Source organism: Prinia subflava, chromosome Z, assembly GCF_021018805.1.
Source record: "Prinia subflava isolate CZ2003 ecotype Zambia chromosome Z, Cam_Psub_1.2, whole genome shotgun sequence".
NCBI lineage: Eukaryota > Metazoa > Chordata > Aves > Passeriformes > Cisticolidae > Prinia > Prinia subflava.
Window position 1 is genome coordinate 60,201,606 of NC_086283.1, and position 21,951 is coordinate 60,223,556.

At 40.7% G+C, this 21,951-nt stretch overlaps 1 protein-coding gene across 2 annotated transcripts in view; it reads left to right on the plus strand.

The window, feature by feature from the left end:
• DGKQ (diacylglycerol kinase theta) overlaps positions 1 to 21,951 on the plus strand; it is a 94,178-nt gene that overhangs the window by 11,841 nt on the left and 60,386 nt on the right. For both annotated transcript variants that reach the window (XM_063422767.1, XM_063422766.1), the window contains exon 2: positions 13,312 to 13,391. In XM_063422767.1, the coding sequence (XP_063278837.1) occupies positions 13,323 to 13,391 (69 nt within the window). In that variant the 5' untranslated portion in view covers positions 13,312 to 13,322. The remainder of the gene's footprint in view (positions 1 to 13,311; positions 13,392 to 21,951) is intronic.

Here is a 21,951-nt window from a genome sequence, read left to right on the forward strand (position 1 = left end):
TGGCAGTGTGTGGATTAAATTGTGCTGTACTGGGTAATGAGTGACAGTGGTGCAGGAGGCCACATCTGTGAGGGCTGGAACCTTGCAGTGCTCCTGTAGGGTGCCTAGGCATGATCACCTCATGATGCCAGCAAGTTTAAGGGCAAGGTGCTGCCACTGGCATGGGGCAATCCCAGACAAGAGTACAGAATGGGAGCAGTCAGATAACACCAGTCCTGTGGTGAAGGACTTGAGAGTTGTCGTGGATGAAGAGCTGGACTCAAGCTGGCAATGCCAGAGACAAGCACATCCTAGACTGCATCCAAAGCAGTGTGGCGAGCAGGTCAAGGTAGGTGATTCTGTTCCTTTACTCTGCCCCTGTGAGACTCCACCTGGGATGCTGCATCCAGTTCAGGATCCTCAGCACAAGAAACACATGGACCTCTTAAAGTGTGTCCGGAGGTGGGTCATGAAGATGATTGTAGGAATGGAGCACCTCTGCAGTAAAGACAGACTGAGAGCTGGGGTTGTTCAGCCTGGAGAAAAGAAGACTTTCAGTAGCTTAAAAGGAGGTTATGAAAAAGAGGAAGAGGGACTTTTTATATGGGCAGACAGTGACAGAAAAAGAGACAATGATTTTAAACTGAAAGAGAGCATCTTTAAATTAGATATTAGGAAGAATTTCTTTGCCCAGGCTGGAACAGGTGGCCCAGAGGAACTGTGAATGCCTCATTCCTGAAGATGTTCAAGGCCAGATTGAATGGTCTGCTGAGCAGCCTGGAGTGGTGAATGACATGATGAGTTGAAACTACATGAGCTTCAAGGTCCCTTTCAGCGCAAACCATTCTATGATTCTATCATAGTTTTTGTTGCAAGGATGCTTGCAGTAAATGTCAAATTATTTTAGTGCATTTTCCTTTAAATTGAGGGCTGGATCAGTCTTCCTTGTAAGTTTTGTTGTGCTGTTCTGAGTGCTGTAAGCTATAGCTCTTTGTTTTGACCAGTAGCTGTAAGGCAGCTGGACAGCTGATAAACAATTGACAAAGTTTCTCTTTGTATGGCATCACCGTGAAAACAGTGACTTGGAGAAGCTGTTGCAGACAACAGCTGCAGGGAGGTAAGCATTTATGACTCTGGTGTGCATGCCCTGCAGTGGGTGGTTCTGTGGTCCAGCTGGATTTTCCTTGTTCTTCTGGTTTTAACCATTTCATGTTTCTCTGCCCCGTATGTCCAATTTCATTTCCATGTGCTGCCGAGCTGGCACATCTCTGCCCCAGTCACTAGGGTTCAGTTGATTGCATGGGCAGTCTGCAGCAAAAAACATAAGAGGCACCAGCTTAAGAAGGAGCCAGGAGAAATTTCTGATTGCTAAATGGTCTTCAAGAGGCTTTTAGTGGTATCAGGTACTTGATTTTCTTACTCCATGGCGTCTTGCTGAAACTATGGGTTAGGTGTCATTGGAGAACCTTCTTTGAAGGTTGTAAGGATCTATAGCCTTTCATGACACGTACAGGGAATGCGATCAGAGGTTTTTCTGTCAGCCTCCAAACTGGCTTGATCCTTTCTAGCTGTGCAAAGGCTGCAGTCTGGAAAAAAGCCACAACTGTGTTACATGGTCTTGCATCTAGCTTGTGTGGGCAACCTTCATCTTTTTGCCTGTACAAAAGAGCTGCTTGAGTGCTTAATTGTTTGCCCTCAGACAGACAGATTTCTGTGGTTCAGAGACGATTTCTTTTTGGACTTCTGCCTTCAGCATCCCCGAATACTGCTGATAGCTGGTATGATTGGGAGCCTGCTGGGAGAAGAGTCATAGCCAATGGTCTATTGCTGTTACATTGTTGGTGGCAAAAACTGTGTCCCTCCAGGCTCCCTGTGCAACTTTACATTGTTAGTGGGAGGCCTCTTCCTCCGAAGGATCTCTTTTTTTTGGAATTGTGAGGAGATGAATTGCTGAACTCTCCCCTGATGTTGTGGCCCCCTTGGAGATCTTTTGTTTTCCGTCTGTGGACCAGCCCCTTTGGCCTAATCTTCAAGAAAAGAGAAGGTGTTGGTGCTTTCTGGATGTGAATGCAAGTTTGAGACTAGTCATCTTCCATCTCTCTGAAAAAGAAAACCCTCTTAATATTGGGTAACTTGTTATTATTATTATTGCAGTAACTAAAACTGCATGCCCCTGAAATTCTGTGTTCATTCTAATTTCACTGGTGGGAAGTCTGACCCAGCTGTCTTTGAAGAAGAAAAAAGGTAAAGTCTATGCAGAACTCACCTTTCTCATAAAATTTCACAGAACAGAATCACAGAACAGTTTGGGTTGGAAGTGCCCTTAAGAGTTACCTAGACCAATACCCCACTCCCACACATCCCGCACAGTAAACAGGGACATTCTCAACTAGATCAGGTTGCTCAAAGCCCTCTTCAACCTGACCTTGAATATTCCCAAAGATGGGGCATCTACCAGCTCTCTGGACAACCTGTGCCAGTGTTTCACCACCCCTATCATACCAAATTTCTTCCTTACATACAGTGCAAATCTACCCTCTTCTAGTTTAAAAGTATTACCTCTTGTCCTATTGCAATGGGCCCTGCTATCTTCCTTATATGCCCCATTTAAGTATTAAAAATCTGCACTGAGGTCTTCCCGGAGCCTTTCCGGAGCCTTTCCAGGCTGAATAATCATAAGTCTCTCAGCCTTTCAAAGGAGAGGTGCTCCAGCCATCTGATAATTTCTGTGACCCTTCTTTAAGAGCTGTTCAAATGTATCCATCCTTTCCTGTGCTGAGGATCTCAGAGCTGGATGCAGTGTTCCAGGCAGGGTCTCATGAGAGCAGGGTAAAGGTGCAGAATCACTTCCTTGGACCTGCTGGCCATGCTTTCTCAGCTTCTTATCTACCAACATCCCCAAGTGCTTCTCAGCAGGGCTGCTCTCTTTCTGTTCACACCGCAACCTATATTGATCTGGGCCGTATCCTTAATGGCCATACTGTACAGACTGGAAAGTGAGTGGACTGCAGCATCTAAAGTGGAGTGGATAGCCCACTCTTCTGTGTATAGACACAGCTGGTAGGGTGTCTAGATTTTCTAATGGCTGTGGTTATCACTTAGAAAAGCCTCTTGACCAAATGGAGATGGCTGTTTTTGCTGCTGTAGTATAACTTCTCTGTGCAGTTATTATTTCATTGGAGTGCAAAGCCTTGGTGGGACTGAGCACACAGTGTAGGTGCCCTTGTCTCTAGCTGTTGGTGCTCTGGCTTTTCCCACTTAGCAGGATCTAAAAAATGTGCTCTGGGTAGAATCAGGAGATGGGAGAATGGAGAGAGTTCTGTTTTGGCAGGTGAAGTTCCTTTAGTTCATTTGTCAGTAGTCGTTTTACAGTACCAAAAGGATGGAGAAGCAAGATACCTTGTTGTGGGCTTCAGAATATTTACAGCCTTAGGGATGAGAGAGTGAGAAGTGCTGAGGTGGCCCAGGTGCTTTGTGAGGCTACTATAATTCAAGCAAACTTACTATAACCAAAGGATTGACAGTTCAAGTGTATCACTGAACTTACCTGTTTCCTTAAAAAGTAGCTTGTCTTATTTTCACCGGTCTTGTTACTTTGTTATTTTTTGTCTACCAGCATATCTGAAATACAAATAGGAATAGGACCTCAGATGTGCTAGCTTGCATTTACAGAGCTTAGATGCTACAAAAACATTTTTTTGGAATATCTGTACCTATAAAGAGAAGGTGTTCTCATGCAGATAATTCTGGAAATATAAAGTGCAAGGCAATACACATTATGTGGAGGCAAACTGCATTTTTATCAGACAGGGTATATACTGGTATTTCCATTTAAAACAGAAGCAGGTATGACTGGCTAGGTGACAAGACCAGAGAATCCTGGAGGAACAAAAGAGCTATTGATTATAGATGATCTATAAGGATACTCAGTAGGCATCTGGAAAACCTTAACAAGGTTTTCATTTGGGTTTTCTGAGGAAGAGTATTCACAGTGTGGTTTCATTGAACTTTAAGACAAGCAAAAGCATGAAGTTTCTCACCAGAGTGAGAGAGGAGGGTCTTTTTAATGCTTGACTTCTTAAAGATTTCAGAGATTTTTCCTCTGAAATTCCTCTCTCACCATTGTTTGAAAAGTTCTAGGAAGACCAAAGCTTCTAGGGACAGCTTTCCTGGTGACATTTAGCAAGCATTGTGCAACAGAGTTCTAAACTTAAATTAGGCTGTGTTTTTGTCTGAGAGAGCATACCAATATTGCATACAGGTCTTCGCATGTTTCTGCTGAATTGGGAAATAAGCTGGTGAAGTCCATGTGCTGCATCCAGCATTCCTTTCAGTGAATAGTCACAGTATTCAGACTGGCCTGTGGTCACAGTTGTAAACATAAAAGCTAAATTCGTCCCTGTTGGCAAGCTGTACAAGGGAAAAGTAGCTCAAAGCTGTGTAACAAATGTAAAAGTTGAGTCCCACAAACTTCTAGTAAAATGAAAAGTGTTGCTTTTAAGTTACTCATGAAAATAGTGACTCCTCCACCATCTTGAGTGATCCTGTCTGGTAAGTATTTTTGATATAATTTAAGAACATTGTGATAGAAAAAATAAAAGTATTTTTCTCCAATCTGTGACTAATTAGCCCATGGGCATTTTCTGAAAGCTATTGTCTTTTTACTGTCAATGGATCTCTTCAGTGAATGCAAAGGCAGTCCTGCTGAACAAAATAAGTCTGCTTGCGCACCAAGGACAACTTCAGAAGGGAGTGATAAAGCCATTGATGGAGAGAGGCGGATTAAACATGTATTTTGGCTTCTGTTATGTCAGGCATATGCTATGGAAGAACAGGCAGAGCAGAGGAAATAACCTACTTAGTTTTGACCAAAATAAAACTTTGTTTTGAAAGAGTTATATTGACTTAAGCTGAATTGTCTTGATGCTAATTTGCCCTTTAAGTTCCACTGATTCATTGTTTGGAAAGTAGAGACTGTTATTGTTGTCTTGCATAACAGCTTTGAAGCTTTTGGTTTACTCCCTGGCCTTGCTAGATTTCTCATTTGTTTTCCTCTGTCTATCTACAGGCAGTTGTCCTTCCTCCCTCCATCTTTGAAGCACGGTGCAGTAGCTGTGCCTCCTGCAGTGGCCATCTTTGCCTTTGTGTGCATGGGGGACTTTAATTAACTAATCTGGGCAAACAAATTCTTCCATGTTCAGCACTTCCGTGCCCATCTTCCTTCCCCAAGCATTTGTCAACAGCTTCTTTATATAAGCCAGTGATGCAATTTCATGACTATGAGTCCTGGCAGAACCAAGGTGGAAGCTGTGATATCTCTGTGAACAATGGCAAACAAAAATGGGAATTTTGGAAGCCCTTCCAGGTTCTGAGGTAAAGCAGTTTGATATGGTGATCCACCAGAAGGCAGAGGGCTCTACTATGTTTCGGGGCAACCCTGGGAATATTAGCTGGACTGAACAAGTATTTAAATCTTCTTCCTGAACAAGAGGGACAATAAAAGAACATCTTGTTTTCTCATATTCTAGCAGTGATTGACAGCGCTCTCAAAAAAAGCAGTTTTTCAGTTGCTGAGCACTGTCTTGTTTTGTTTGAGGTTTGTTTTTTCAGTGAGGGAGGGGTGAGAATGACTACTTGAAAGACTGCAATGTAGGCAGATTCAAATACTTCCTCTCGTTCTGGATTGTTGAATGCCTTATAGAAGTTGGTGACATACGGAACAAAGATTCATAACGATTACGTCTGTTTAAGAGAAATATTTATATTGCTAGAAGTACTGATGGCTGTCTGTTCAAAGCACCAAGCTTTACAGAAAGCCTGATAATGTTTTGAGGGTTTAGTTTTACCCATAATTCATTATTTCATTTTGATAAAATGAAGACGTATGCTACATGATCAAATTTATAGTCTGGTGTATTGACTTGAAGTTAAAAATCTTTGGCTTTGGTAAATTGTTATGCTTTAGTAAACTGAAAGTAGTCGTGCTGATTTACAGCATGTGAGAATCTGACTTTAACTCTTCACACTGTGTAGTCAGATGTAGTTGTAGGACATTCTTAACAGTAATGCTCTCTCTACTGGAGCTACTGAAAATGAAAATTACTGGAAGTATTGAAAAGAAATTCAATAGTCTCTGCTGGAATGAATTACCTCTCTGGAGTGAATGGTAAGAGCCATTATTCTTTCTGTTGTACCTGTTGCATTTAAAATATAGTCATGCTTGCTATGAAGCATGAGCCTTGAAACTGCACTGCACATCCTTCTGCCCTGGGAAAACTACCACCAAGCTTCATTTGTTGCAGAGGTTGCTGCTCTGTTGCACCAGGTGAGTGGTAAGGTAAAAAAATGGCTATGCTGACACCTTCCCAGGGGGCCCACCGAATCCCAACAGTTCTCTGGGAAACAAAAACTAAATTCTACACTTGGTGCTTGTCACTTTGGGGTTCACAGCCATGACACAATTGGCCCTTGGAACCATCTGCTAACAATGCAGGCTCTGACCAAAGCTACCACAGGGTACATATCCTTTTGCCACCTGTAGGAAGCTGGACTTCTCGTGTACACCTTCTGGACTTCTTGTGTACCCTTTTGTGGCAATCAGAGTTCGGGGCAGTTGTGGCGTGCTGCGGTCTCATCACAGCTAAGTCTGTAAATGCGTGGTGGGAAGTGTTAAGGGGCATGGTTCTGTCTTTTCAGAGACCTGTCAGTCTTTGACAGAAAACATTGCTTCTTGCAGCTGGGACTTGTTCAGATGAAAAAAGGGCGTGACTACAGATGAGTTTCATTTGATATGTGAAATACAGTAAAGGGTTGAAGGCTGTCATATGAAAAAGGAGGACAGAGATTCTTGGAGTATGGAAGTTTACTTGTGAGTACAAAGAGACACTTCAGAGTAGAAGCTGAGTTACACTTTAGATACTTGATGAGGATTGTGTCCATGTTTCTCCATCCTTTGCTTAATCTTTTTTTAAAAATAGCCTTTTAAAGATGAGGTATTTAGAAAGAGATCATCTATAACACTTGCAGACATCTGTTTTTGAAAAAACCCAAATTGTTCAATATTTAATCTGATAGAAACTTTATTTCATCCTATAAAATTTTCATGTGCTTAGGAAGATATAAACAACATTCTCCTGGCCGCCCAAGTCCGGTGCCAGAGTAAGTTGGTAACCATAACCACAGCCTTTTCTTAGCCTTGCTTTTCTGAGCATCTAGTTGAAAACAGATGTAAACAAAGATATTGTGCATGGAAGGTTCCCCCTGGAACTGAAAGTTGGCATTCACAATGTGTGAAATGCTAAAATAAAAACACACTGACTGCCTGCCTGGGTCTGGGTGTCAGATAAAAGCAATAGAGGGAAGCAATGAACTCAGTCAAGGCTGTACATGGGTTTGTGACAGTGTGGGGTTTGTGCTACACAACTCTTCCATTAACAGTCCACAACCTCTTCTATAAAGGCCAGTAGTGAGGTGAGAGCTTACACTGACACCAGCTGCTGAGGACTACAAAAGTATATTTCAGTCTATCATTTTATTGCTTGGGGTGGTTGAATGTAAAGTGATGGTTATGAAGGGGAGGAAAAGTTCTTTTATAAGCTGCTGAGTCTTTAGTCAGCTTTTGCAGATAGAGAGGAAAGGATCTTAGAGTTGTAATGGTGCATCCAGGGAAATATGTACCCATTGTGTAATTGTCAAAAAAAGGCAACTTGAATGCTAGACATTAATAGGAAAAGACTGGGGAGGATTGGCACAAAAGCCACCTCTGTGCCACAGTTTAAAATCAGTATGCTGGTTCTCTCTGTGCAGTGGCTGAGCTGCTGCAGAATCTATAGGTGCCTGATGCAGCCTGATGCCTGATTAGATCTTGAATGTGACGTTTTCCTTTCTCTGTTTTATTTTAGTCCCCTTGCAATTCTTTCACGTAATCTATGTACATTTATAGGGCTATAGAGAAGACTCTAGAGATTTTTCCATTTATGTAGTACTCCTACATATCTCAGGCCATCCGTTCTAGTAAACTCTCCAGGGCAGGGACTTCTTCCAAGTCTTACATTTAGCAAGATACCTCAGAGAATTACTGCATTTAATTTAGTTTACATTCATATTAATAAGCTATTATGTTCTTTAATGCATTGCACTTAATTTTTTCCAAAAATGAAAAATATAGTGTGCTCTCATAGCTGGAAAAAAAATTCTGAGTTTCTAAGCCATTTGTTACTGATTGAATGTTTTGTTTCAAAAACAAGAAGCCCTTTAGTCAACTAGGTCATGCAGTAATCTGTAACCTTTGTTAGAAGATTAGAAGAAACTTGGCAGGCACTTGCTGGGAGTTGAAGTTGGTGAAAGTGAGCAGAATGCAAGCAAGTTATGGCAGTCACAAATAATGCCAAGCAAAATGAAATTATTATTTGCCAAGCTGTCCAGGCAGTACTGAGGAGCTGAGTACTGTCCCTTCATGCCAGAATATGACACGTTCCCTTGTGGTGGCTCTTTGACAGGCCACGCCAGTTGGCCGGAGCAGTGTGTTGTTTCCTGTGGGTTACTGGAGTTTGCTGTGTGCCAGCGCGCACAGGGTGTGCTTGGAGAGAGCGCTTGGCTGCAGGAACTCCCCTCTGTCTTCCAGGGCAGGAGCTTTTGGGAGTCACCGAGGTGACTGTGGCAGTGATAATGTTGATGGCTCCTGGCTGCTCATAACAGGCTGCAAAACTCAAGCGTGGTGGCACCCTGCAGTGAGGGCAGCGGGAGGGAATTGTTGCAGGAAGCAGATTGTTACTGCTGCTTGTAGTACTGCAGCAAGTTAATCGGGAAATAAAAACCTGAGGCAGGGGTGGCAGGAGGTGACTGGCAGAAAGCAATCCAACCGAGGGTCGGAGGAGGAACTGCAGGTTACTTGGCAAGTGCTTTTGTTAGGCTCAAAATGGGTGCTCTCTCTGGGTAGATCCACAGTAAGTCTTGTGTTGAACTCATCACACTTCCAGGAGAGTATCAAATCCATTTTGTTCTTCTGTTGATACTCCTTTTTCCTCCCTGGAGAGCAATTTGATATTTCTACTTATAAAAATGTTTAGCAAATGCAGAGTTAGAATTCAGTGTTAAAGATAAAAGAAAAAATTAAATAAAACCTAACATGCTAAAATACAAATATACAAATAAATTTCTCTTTGAAAAACACCAGAACTGAATTATGGTGAGTATTTTCCCAAAGAGGAAGCAAAAGTAATTTTTAACACCTTCTGGACTTTTCCTCAGGACTGTGTGGTCTTTTCAAAAGGAGGAGAAGATTATGTGTTATATCTGGTATCATGAGCAATTCTCACCCAGACACCATTTGCTTGGGACACCAATACAATAGCTAGAGTCCCTGAGGGCATAATTCACTGTTTTCTTCCGACTTTTGGATTCTGCTTTGAAGTCTGTCTTGAGGACAGAGAGAAAAATGCCTATGTGGAAAAAGTGCGACATGTTGGAGGGTATAAATAGCCATCATTTTTCTAGGAAGTGTTACACAGCTCATGGGTTATAGTGATTCCCAGCTTTTATATCCTGCCTTGCTGGAGAGGCCTGGAGAGAGATGTTTTTTCTTTCTTTTCAAGTGTATGTTGGAGAGCTGCTGGTTGTATGCTCCCTGAGTTGTCATGTGTACACATGGCCTTTATCTTTATTAAAACACTGAGTCAAACAGAATGTGGTCAGAAAAATGGCCCAGGAAGTGAAGGCTTATGGTCAGAGCCTGCTGTAAGCCCAGATCTTGTGCTCCATGTGGACAGGGAGCAGCGCTGCGATGCCCGATGGCCAAATGGCTTCTTGTTGAGCATTGGCAATATCTAATTTTTCACAAGAAGGAAGTCATTTATTATTGAATAGCAGAAGGCCTCAAGGTAAACTTGCCAAATATGGTTGGTGCTCTATGCCTGACCAGCTCTATGCCTGACAAGCTTGGAGCTTGGAGAGCCCCCTAAACCTTAAGTAAATGTTTTGTACGGTGTCTGAAAGCTGCAATTGAAATAGCTTTCTTTTGACTTAGCCCATAGATGTGTCTGCTTGTAGCTCATCACTGAATTTATATGGATCAAGAAAACTTCATCATTTAAGGAGATTAGCCTGTCCTCTTCCTTTAAATGCTTTTTCTTCAGAATTTTGCATTTTGTCTACTGAAACTTCATATACAGTGTCTTCTGGCTAATGAAAGGTCACCCCTTAAAACCCACAAAACCTCTCCTAGCTGTCAGAACTTAAGACTTAATTAAAACTCTCTGGGACTATTGATATGAATGTAGGATTCTCCTGCTCCTCCCCCCCCACCACCTCCCTGCCCCCCCCCCAATATTGTTAATGCTTCAGTTTGCTGCCATTTGGGGTTTATTTCTTTCTGTATGGAATGTGCAAAATAAGAACAAAATGGTGACTTGTGGGAGTGATTCCACGCCCTGGGGAACGTGACAAGCAGAGGAGGAGTTGTGTGAGCAGCTCCTGAAAAACGTGTGAAAATCTTTCACTGAGAATGTTACCTTCTATGTTTGGGCACTGCTTATCTCACACTGTTTGTCTCCTGATACTCCTTAATTTGATTATTTGCAAATGCTTCAATTTTCTGGCTGGCATTTTAGGAAAGAAATTCTTTCCTTTGTTGTCTTCTTCTGTATGCACTCAAACAATTAAAGCCTTTATGCACCTTCTTATTTTATTCCTTGTCTGGAATATTCATTCACTGTTTGGTTTTACTGCTTCTCTGAAGTTGCTGACTTGGTATGTGTTTCTGTGTCATGAGGTGTTTCCTTATCTGAACCATATATTACTGTCTTTATGCAGGATCATGTTTTGCTGCGTTTGTCAGTGCAAACAGAAAATTATGGTATCTCATAGTGACTCAAGTAGTCTAAATAAGTAAAGAACATCTCTCAAGGTCCATGGGAGGTGCATCTCTTCCGTCAGCTGGTTATCTGAATTCTGTGAGGTGTTTGGGTAGGGCTCAGTTGGCTTCTGCGTTGACTTTCTGTGCACTTAAATCTAATAGCCACTTGGAGAGAGCAGTCTTGCAGACTTCAGTTGCCTGCTGCATCTTGCAGATCATGAAATTCCTGTGATCAATCTGAACCACCATGCTCTCTGCTTTCCTTTCTACCCAGCCTGCTTTTGAATTAGAAAAATGAGGAAAACCAGTGTCATTTCACTGAATTTCATTAGTCACTGCTAATTCCTCCTTGGCTAGCTTTCACCTCTGTATGAAGTTCTTGACATCTGCCTCTTTATAGTTGAAGCTTCATACTCTGCTTTTCATGGGTCAGAGCCATGAGAACCTTTGTCACTACATTTCTGTGTTCAGAGGGTATTTCCCCTCACCTAGCCAGGTCAGATAAACTTTGGGCAGCACTCTGAGGCAGTGACAAGGTCATCTGAACAAGTGGCTGAGGCAGATGTCTTCAGGGTGTGAGTGACAAATTTCAGATCATAGGTGGTAATGGGCAGGTGGCCTTTGGCCCTTTTTTCCTGTAGCTTCTACAGACCTGCTCTCACTGCAAGCAGGTGACTCTCCTAAGAACATCAGCAGAAATACTGCTGACACCTCAGGAAGGAGCAAGTTTAATTATCATCATGTTACCACTATGTCTGTGTTGAGATAACACATCAGTGATGAGGATTCACCAGTTCTCTGTGTGGACTCATACCTGCTTTCTGGAGCAGGAGAGGCATCTTTCCTCTGCCTGGACAATGACTTTGCTTTCTTTGGTCTCCTCTGCGCTGATAGGCTATGTGCTCCTCCCCACCATAGAGATCACTTCCAAATCTCTTAAGTAATTACATTTGCAGCTGCAAGAATCTGCTTTATCATCCTTTCTTTGACTGTTTCCTTCCCTAATCTGCCCTATTTGAATGGGAACAGCCATAAACCTTACAGATGCATGTAACATTTCATAGCACCCAGCAGAAGATTTGGTTCTGCGCCTTCCCACTTTATTTCATCAGTGCAGTAATCATTCCAGGTTCAACCATAGATGATGAATAACATGTTTGAACACAGTGGCAACTTGCAGTGCTTCTTTTTCTGACTTGCAGATTAATGAAAAAAAAAAATGTACTTACTGCTTCATGTTAAGATGAGTGCTGAGAGGAAAGATGTAATCCTTTTTGTGCTACCAAAAGGAAAATTTACTTTGTATGGGCTGGCAATAAGCCATTTAGAGAGGAGGACCTGGATTTTAATGCTTCAGTTGGCCTGGAAGAAGCAGTGTTGTGCAAGCAAAAGTCAATGAGCTGGAGAAAAGGGAGGAGAAAAGGGAGGAGATAAAATTGACTGCTTTTGATGGCATTAGTGCATACAGTCAGTGGCAACGATGGACTGCAGATGGGAAGATTGAAGCACTTGGGATGCTGTCAGATACTTGTGAAACTTAGGAAGTGGTACCCTGTACTTTTGAAAAGGAGGGATGGGAAAACCCCTGTGTACAGCAACAGTTGCTGCTGGCCAGTGATGTGCCCTGGCACTGGGAGAGGTCAGAGCTTCCACTCAGGAGGTCAGGATCTGAGTGAGCATCTGCACAAGGCTTCAAGTTTGAACTGGTGGAGAGTAGGTCTGAAAGAAAGAGGACTCCAAATCCTTAGCTGCATGATTTATTGGTTCCGAATTGATCAGAGGTGGTGGGAATGAAATAAAGAATCCCTTGGTTTCTTCATACAGCTTAATGTAATGCAAATTCATGGTAAGAAGCTGTGGAAAACTATCTCCTCCATGAGAAATGATCTTTTAAAACACTGTCATGCTTGAAAGCTTGTTTTGTGGAGTTTGGATAGAATTATAAACCTGTAATAAAAGAAATAGTTACTCTTGACTTCTAAAGCTGCCTGTAATTGGTGAGCTTGAATTTTGTCTCTTCATCCATTACACTCAGTTTGTAACAATCTTTGTTTTCTCACATTTATACATTTCTACATGCACTAGCTTGTAGAATAATTCACTTGCAAATATGTCCTTCTAGTTTGGCTACATCAAAGAGCTGCTTTGCACTGTTTAAAACTTTTTTTTGAAATTTAAGAACTCATTTTGATGCTCATGGAGAGAGAGAGTGTGGGAGGACATGACTTGCAGTAGGCTTGTACTGTTCTAGGATAAACTCTCCTTCCTTTTCCATTACCAGCATCTTGGTAGCAAAACAACTTGGAGCTCATGCACTGCTCAGTTGTGTACATTCTCAAACCTAGGGAATAGCAAACGTGTTTAAAAAGATGTATTCCTAATTGTATTTGACTCCATTTTTAGTTTTGTTTGATTGTTTGTATTTCTTAAAGTGCCTTGCTTGCGAAGAGTTGCTCACAATTCTTATTTTATTTCCACAGTTTGCAACTTTATGTCTCATGAAAAGTGCCTGAAGAATGTCAAGATACCATGCTCATGTATTGCTCCCAGCCTTGTAAGGGTGAGTAGAGATACTAGCTTGTCTCTTTCTTGGGGTAATACCACACATTTATCACTAATGAACATGGTGCCATATAGCAGTGTGTTTTTTTGATATCGTAATGCAAAAATTGTATTAGTCATCACTGAAGCTTTTATATCTGCTCACAGGCAGAGCTGCACTTCCTTTGAAAAGTCTGCTATGGGCAACTGTAGATGTAGACAGCAACTTCTGTCTTTGAAGATCGGTTATTTGCATTCTTTAAACGTTACTAGATGTTCTTACTGTGTGTCATTACCTGGAAGTTTCGCAATATTGGAGGGAATGACTGATGAAAACTGTGTCATCAAGATGAGCTGTGTATATCACCAGTTTTTTTACAGCTATTAGGCATTAAGCTGCTCTGCCTAGCTAAGAAGCTGTGTTTGTCTTCTATTGATTCCTGCATCTTAAGAAGCTTCATGTTTATTGTGTCTAGAGAATAAAATTGTTGCATTATAAGTATAGGATTTGAAAGCCAAAAAAGGAGGGCAGGACTTCAATTCATTACAGTAGTTCAAAATTGATTTTGATAAGTAATAAAGTACTTGCTTTCAGATGGCTTGTGACCTTCTCCCCCAAGACTTTATGTGTAAGAGGTTGATTCAAAGGGTGTGAAACATGAATCAACTTTGCAGAAGATAAAAGGATGCAAGTAAGGTACTAAGAAGCTAAACGGAAGAGAAAACAAAGTGTGTCATCCACTTGGGAAAGGATGACAGAAGAGAAACAAAAGGGGACAAGGACATAAGAAATTTACTAGAGAAGTAGTAAAACACTACAAATACCTTAAGGAGCCACAGGCAAAAGTTGAATGAAACATGGCTGTAAAATCAGACACATCAAACCTTGCTGACTCAAAGCACATTTATGGAAATCCATTGTGTAGGCCTATGAAAGGGAGCTCATTCCCTTCTTTGTGTCATAAAATGTTTTCCAAGTTCCTTTTTGTTGTGGAAGCTGGTGTAGGGGGTAAGTTGTGGAAGTTTGAAAACAATATGCAATTTGAGTTACAGGGCTTGGATACAGAGAAATTACCCACTGTTTTTTCTTCAATATGTTTTGTCTAGGTGATAAAGCTGCTAGGCTTTGCCAACACAACACTTTGCTTTTTCTCTTTCTTGCTTTTTCTCTTTCTTGCTTTTTCTGTTTCTTGCTTTTTCTCTTTCTTGCTTTTTCTTTCTTGCCTTTTCTCTTTTTTGCCTTTTCTCTTTTTTGCCTTTTCTCTTTTTTGCCTTTTCTCTTTTTTGCCTTTTCTCTTTTCTTACATACCTTTTGTCTTGAGAGATGTCAAAAAGGTGTCTAATACATAGGAGTGTTTCTCTAATACTGAGAAACAGTAAGAAATGCTGCTGTAAGTCTTAGAACCTATGGTAAAGGGACATGTCAGTAGTGAGAAATGTTTTTACTAAGAATTAGCCTCTTCTGCTGTTTCAGTATGCTTGCAATCAGTCATTCTAGTGAAAGGAATAGCGAGTCAGATGGTATAGGTACCTACAGGGCCGTTAGGGGGGCGGCTAAAATCCAACTGGAAAACAGTAATTTTATTCAGAGTGTGGGTAGTGTAAACATTTACGATTGCTTCTTTTGTGGATTTGCTCTAAATTTAATTCATTGTTCAAAATAGTATTTGTTCTTTTCCTTTTATATGGTAAAAATCCTCCATTTAATCTTAGTAATGTTCCCATTTACATCAGCTGTAGACGTAAGTGTAATTTTTTTGTCTCTTGTCAGTCCCTGTAATCTATCTGCCCCAAAACATAATTTTTATCTTGTGATTTATCTGTAAACAATAAACACAAGTTGTACTGAACAGCGAGGATAGTTATTTGGTGGTGTTGTCAGTCTTTGAAACTGTTTGCAGTTCAGCATTGCTGTGTTTAGCTGCGAAGAGTCTTCTTTGTTTTCCTTCTTGAGCTGTAATGATTTTATTTTGAAACCTCTGGATTGTACTGTTCGTTCTGGACAGTCATGTCCTCCTTGACGTGGTCATCCAAATTGCATTAATCCTGATCAGCTGTACAAGTGAAGTCTGCCATATGGGAGACATCATTTTTGCATGCAGGCTCTGTCAAAGCAAATACCAGACTTGGCATTTGCGTAAAAAATATAATGGAGCGAAAAACAAATGACAGCCATTTATACAATTTGTGGAAAGTTTATTTTCTTAATCTCTCCTTTCAGATTATTTATTTATTAAAAGATCTGACGTAGGAGGGAACACTGGTGGGATTTTTTTCTGATAGTTCTTTCAGCTATGTCAATATTCACTGTATTACAGAAATGAGACTTCTTTTTTTTACTAGCCTGGATTTCATCTAGAGAAGATGGCAATTGTTAAAGCTCATCAGAATGTGTGTCATTTGATACTAAGTCAACCCATCAGAGAATAATTTTTCACCAGATGTTTGGTGGAAACTTTTATTCCTGACAGTAGGGTTTCCTTCCCAGGGTCAAGTAAAGGCCCACAGAATCACAAGCATGCCATAACTGCATGCAGCCTCAGAGCATTCTTGATTAATTCATTCTTAAGGCTGACCTGTGAATTTTTTTCTATATTGTAAATCACTGTCACCTGCATTTAGTATTCCAGAATGAATCCAGGTCATGATGTTTCTAAACAAGCCTTCCTGGATCAGTTTTCTGAAAAGTTTGCAGGGCATATGATTTGTTCCAGTGATAAGGTCTCAGAAACTGTTTTTCAAATTCAAACTCTCTCTTTCCTACATTCCTGTAAGTATTTACCTACTTTGCATTACATGTTTAAAAAAAAAGGGAGGAAGGGAGGACAAAGAATAATTCACACCTAAACACCAACACAAAACAAAATCACAGTAAAAACAAAACCTTTTTGGGGGTGAAATGTGAAGTTTTGTTTTCACTTGTAAAGTTGGAATTGAAGCTGTGTTACAGCTTTGTAGAAGTGTGTGTGTACTTTCTATATAACTTCTTGGAAAAGTAAGTTGAAATGAGACCACATGAAGAATGGTTTAGTGATGTTCAGCATTTGCTGTGCTTATTTTTCCTGGTGGATGTGTTGGTGCATTGCTCTAATGGTTTCTAAACATTTCCATTTTAAGAAGGTTTTAAAGTCTGCTCATGAGACTTTGTTGTGTGCTGTTGTTCTTTAAGCCAGGTTGTTTAGAATGGAAAAATGCTGGCCTAGGTTATCAGCTTCTGAATCTTTTTGTGCTAAATATACAACTTTCCTTTGTAAGGAAAGCTGCTGCATTCATGGTCTGGGGTAAGGAATGGGAAGGCTGTGGTGCTTGGAGGGGTCTGTGCTCTTGTCCTTGTCTGCTGACCTGAGTTTCTCCCTCTGGTTGCTGGGTTCAGCTGTGTGCAGCGTGGTTATTTGGGTCAGTAACAATGATCTCAAAGTAGAACATCTTTCTGGGATGACCCACAGCAATGGGATGAGGGGTAATGGTTAAAAACTAAAAGTGGATGTATTCTGACTAGATTTAAGGAAGGATTTTTTACAGTAAGGGTGGTAAAATACTGTCACATGTTGGTCAGAGATGTTGTAGATGCCCTATCCCTGGAAGTCTTCATGACCAGGTTGGACAGGGCTCTGAGCAACCTGATCTAGTTGAAGGTGTCCCTGCTTTCTGCACATGAGTTTGGACTATATGACCTTTTAAAGGTTCCCTTCCAACCCAAGCTGTTCTGTGACTGTGATTTTATCTGGGTCTTTGCTGGGTAGTACTGACCACCCTTGTCAAGAAGGTCTCTCTCCAGCTCTCCAGCACTTGACCCAAGGCAGTTACTTGGAGACAGTCACATGGCACAATTTAGAATCCAAATGAGGGTTCAAACTGCTTGCTGGTAATCTTGGCACTGCACCAAAGTTTTCTCCCTTTTCTCCCTAAAGTGGAACCTCAGAGTGTAAGGGAAGGAAGGGCTAGCTCCTCCTAGTTCATAAACTTAGGACAGTTTATTATGTACTCTTGAAACTTGATCTGAACTCCCAGATGAGCTCTGCAGCTGTATCAGTGACTCTTCAGTTTCAGAAGCATTATAGGATGTTTGTTTTAATTCTTAATCTTTGTCTTGATGAAAGGACATGGACATTGATTTTATCTGTAGCAATAAAATCAAGGAGTGAGTGGCTTTAGCATATAATTTTTGTTTATAGTACAAAAAATACTAGGCCATGCAACTCGTTATTGCAGTGGAAAGCTTTTACACATGCCTTACTTTTGAGTAGAAGTATCACATAATTCTGGTTTGAAATAGTATGGGATGCATTATCCATTGCAAAGGGTCCTTGAGACCTTGGAGCATATAAGGCCAAATATACTGTCACAGAGATCTGATGGATGAAGAAAAATAATTCTGGATTATAGTGGGATAGTGTATAGATGTGTGCTCTAGTCCCTTGCATTAGCCCCATTTAAAATTTTGATAATTAAGTTTTTGAATTTGTCTCTCCTATCCTATTATGCATTGATACACCACTTAAATTTGTATTGTATTGTTATTTCATTTCAGAACTACCATATGGAATGCATATTTACGTTGCCTTTAAACACCAGCCAATGAATCAAGTGCTCAGAACAAGAATGTCTGTTTGGACATAAGTGAAGAGTAGTTGATAGGCACTGTCCCTAAACGGTGAAAGAAATAGAGGCCATTCCAGAGCACACAATGTATTCAAATTGCAGAAGTATTTTGCTACTAAATAAGAGGTTTCAAACAAATCAAAGTGCTGTTTGTGATTACTTAGTAATAAGGAAGGAATTGAAAAGATGTCAGTAAGGGCAAAAGTTGAATCACAAAGTTGTTGGCTTTTCTCAGAGAGGGTATAGTTTAGGCTGGGACAGAACAGTCATGGGGTGTAGTGAGGTGTGTTCACCATATCTACCTCCCTAGAGCAAAGGTTTATGGTGGTGGAGTGAACATTAGAAACTTTAGACAGGGAAGTGCTTCTACACTTAAACATCCATACATATTTTTGTTTCAGAAACACCATTTTAAATTTTATCAGCAGATTTTTTTAAGCGTTATATTGGGAGTCTTTGAGAATGACCATGTGTGACTGCCCTTGTGGGGGTCTGATGAAGATGGTTGTTTCCAAGCTGCTTGTACTTTTCCTTAAAATGCAACAGTATTTTTGAACTGCAATCTAGGGATCTTAAGTTAAATTCCTTTTACTCAACCTTTGGACGCTGTGGCTGAGACTGTTAGTATCCTTCTTTCTGTGTACCCTTTCCTACTTGGAAGCTGTTGAGCCCCACACTACTTTAGGTGCTGCCACCGTGGTTTCTTAATCTCTCCAGTATTTTTTACAAAGTCACGCCAAATGCAAGTCACCCTGATGTGATGGAGGAGATGCACAGGCAAAATAATATCTAGACATAGGCCTAGGAAAAGTTTTTAGTATGTAGTTCCTTTTTAAGACTGCCCAAAACAGCAGATGTCACACTGGCATTTAGTATTTGTCTCACTGCCCTTCGAGCCTGGAAAGCTTTGCCTAATGATTCAAGATGAAGCTTTCTTCTGCTTGAGCTGGTAGAAAAGAAGCTTCTGCTGGGTGAAAAACAGGCCTTCCTGGAGCTCTATTTTTCCCCCTGCTGAAGTATCCTGAAGGCTGCAGGACCAGTAAGACAGCCTGGCCTGACTCTATACACAAATCTGAGGGTCTGGAGGGTAGCTGGGCCACTCTGTACAAAGCAACTCCACCTTAGTAGAAGAGTACTTGAATTAGTGATATACTGTTGCTCACATGCTTGATATCCTGTGACATTTCAGGATGAGGAACAATTTTAAAAGGCACTGTCAGAAGAAAGTAATTCTATCCCGAAGTGTGGATTTTAAAAGCTGTTTGCTGCAGTTCTTTTTGGTTAATGCAAGTGCTGTGCACTTGAACAAATTGCACTGAAGGAGTTAGAATCTAGGTCTTAGGTTTCTATAGGATTAAATTTTATTACAGGCTGATAGGAACATTTACAGATATGTATTACATTCTCTAATGCCTTGCATTCCTTAACAGATGGCAAGAAATAGAAGAGGAACTAGGAATATCTTGTCCTTGAGTTCAGAGTCATTCTGGAGATCTTGCTATTATACCTTCTGTTGCCATTATACTTTCTGTTGATACGATTCTGATCAATATTGTAAGGGCACTTAGATGTCATTTAATGGTATTACTAGAAGAAATTTTCTGTATTTTTTTGTGGAAATCGATTTTCGTGGTTTTCATAAGGTAATTTAAATAGATGGATTGGAAAAGCAGTTTTAAACTCTCATAAATTATTAACGTTTTCTCTGTAGGCTTTATGCTTCTGTACTTTGCTGTCTTACAGAAGTGGATATAAGCTAGGCAATAACACATAATGTTCTGTATTCTTTCATGATGTCTCACTGGCTTTTCTAGTCTGAGTTGAAATTTTTATATATACATATTAGGTGCTTGGAACTTGTTCAGCAACCAAAATGTGTTGGGAGAAACATTATGTAATTGATGTGTTTGTTATGTTGTACTTGCACTTTTACCTTTTCTCTTTTTCCATCTTACTCCCATCCCATTTTCCATCAGGCTCTGCACTGCTTTTACACCAGTCATCCTCCAAAGCATTTTAGAAAGATCACTCATGAGAAACAAAGTTTCTTTGGCTTGATTTTTAAGAAAGAAATTAAAGAAACCTTTTTTCCTTTCCCCCCCCCCTCCTTTTCCACTCGCCCTTAATATTTAAATCAGCAAGTTATTCCCTTCTTTTTGACAGTGACTTGAGACTTCAAACAATTGTCACCATGGTCTGAACAGTTGAAGAATTTAGACTTGGTCTCCTTCCCTTGAGTTTTCTAGATAAGTACAGTCAGACCCTGAATAAGTTTGACTTCTGTCAAAGTCCTTTCTCACAATTTTTTCCAAAATAAACACTGTTTTTCACATGTTCTTTTTTTCAGCAGAACCTCTCTGTGACAATGAGCAGCCTGCATTTCTGAGCTAGGCTTAAGATAAAATAGCCAGACTAATGGCCAGAAGATGAGTCCCCTGTGTTTCAAACCTGGATTGTTAAGGGTGTTGGATGCCTATGCTGAGTGTCCAAAGCAGTTTGTTCACCATCTTGGAGCTAAAGGAGGTGTCTTCTCTGTCTGATTTCAGGGGTAATTCTTCTCCCTTGGGTGGCTGCATGGTGCTTGAGGCTGTGGCAGGGGTAGGGCACTTAAAGATGTCACTAGAAACCTGAAGACAGGTTGGCATGTGCAGGAAAGCTTGCCTGAAGAAATCCCACCCAGGCTTTTCAGTACTCCTCGCAGCTGTAGTATCTGGGTTAGTTTGTGCTCACATAGCCATTTCTTATCAGCTTCCTGCACATTAATTCATTGGGCAGGATGAATTTTGTGCAAATGACCTTCTCCCAGCAAACTTCTTGGAGCAGCTAGAGTGAGAAGACAGCTCTGGCTCTTTACCTCCCCAATAACTGAGTCTAGGTAACTTGTTTGTTACTGTACAGTGAGGTTTGTTTCTTCTTTCTCTTGAAGAAGTAGCAGCACGAGTAGGGATGAGCCCTAAACTTAATCTAGGATAGTTTAATTAAAGCTTCTTAGGCTTTCCAGGATAGTTTCCCCCCCACCAAGGATATATATTTATTTTGCAAACATACATTATATGACTAGAGTATCCTCATTAAAAAAAAAAAAAAAAAAAAAAAAGTTAGCCAGCTATGAACTTTGTGTCAGAGATGGAGGGCTGCAGAGAACGAAATTTCAGCTTGGGCTGGTAGATATAGGATATGGACCTAAAAAGGATGGTTTAGCTGTATTTTTAAATCCCCAACTTGTACATAAAGTTAAAACTTGAAGCTTTCGGAGGCAATGCTGTTATATATCGTATTGGAGATACTGATATGAAGTCTTTTCTGTAGGCTGCCTGTCAGCCCAGCTTCATGCGGAGCCTGGGATCTGAATGGGCAGTTTCCTGGTCAGTCAGAGACCAAGGATTCCTCCAGACAATATGGTCTGCTGGGACAGAGAGCTGGTGATTCAGTGGTCAGCTGCTGCACTATCCTGTTCATGTTTGGTAATGCAAGCGTATTTCGTACCTCTCTGTGTCCTTGTTTATCTCCCAAAGTTTAATTCTGAGGAGCTCTGAAGGAACCACATGCTTTGCAGTTTGGAGGTTACTGATTTTTCTTGATTAAACTTCCAGCATTGTTCTTTTCTCCTTGTGTTGCATCTGGCAAAACTTTAGCTCACTTCTTTCATTGTTCACACTTGAATTACAGGATTGTTTGATGTAACTGTCCCCATACTTTCTGAGGCAGAAAATTATTGTGGGAATTGGATATTTACAACTGGAAGCAACCCTTTGGGTCATCAAATTGTGTTCACAGAATTTGCAGTCTGATTTGCTGCAAATATAGCAGTTTTCCTTTCTCAGGAAAACCTCAATATACAAGGAGAAAACTCCTGATGAATAACCTTGAAGGATTTTTTACCAGTATATCTGAGAGAAAAAGCTGCTATCTGTGACTACATGTATCTGAAGTCATTGTTTCCAAACTTTTACTGGGAGTGATATTTGAAACTTAAA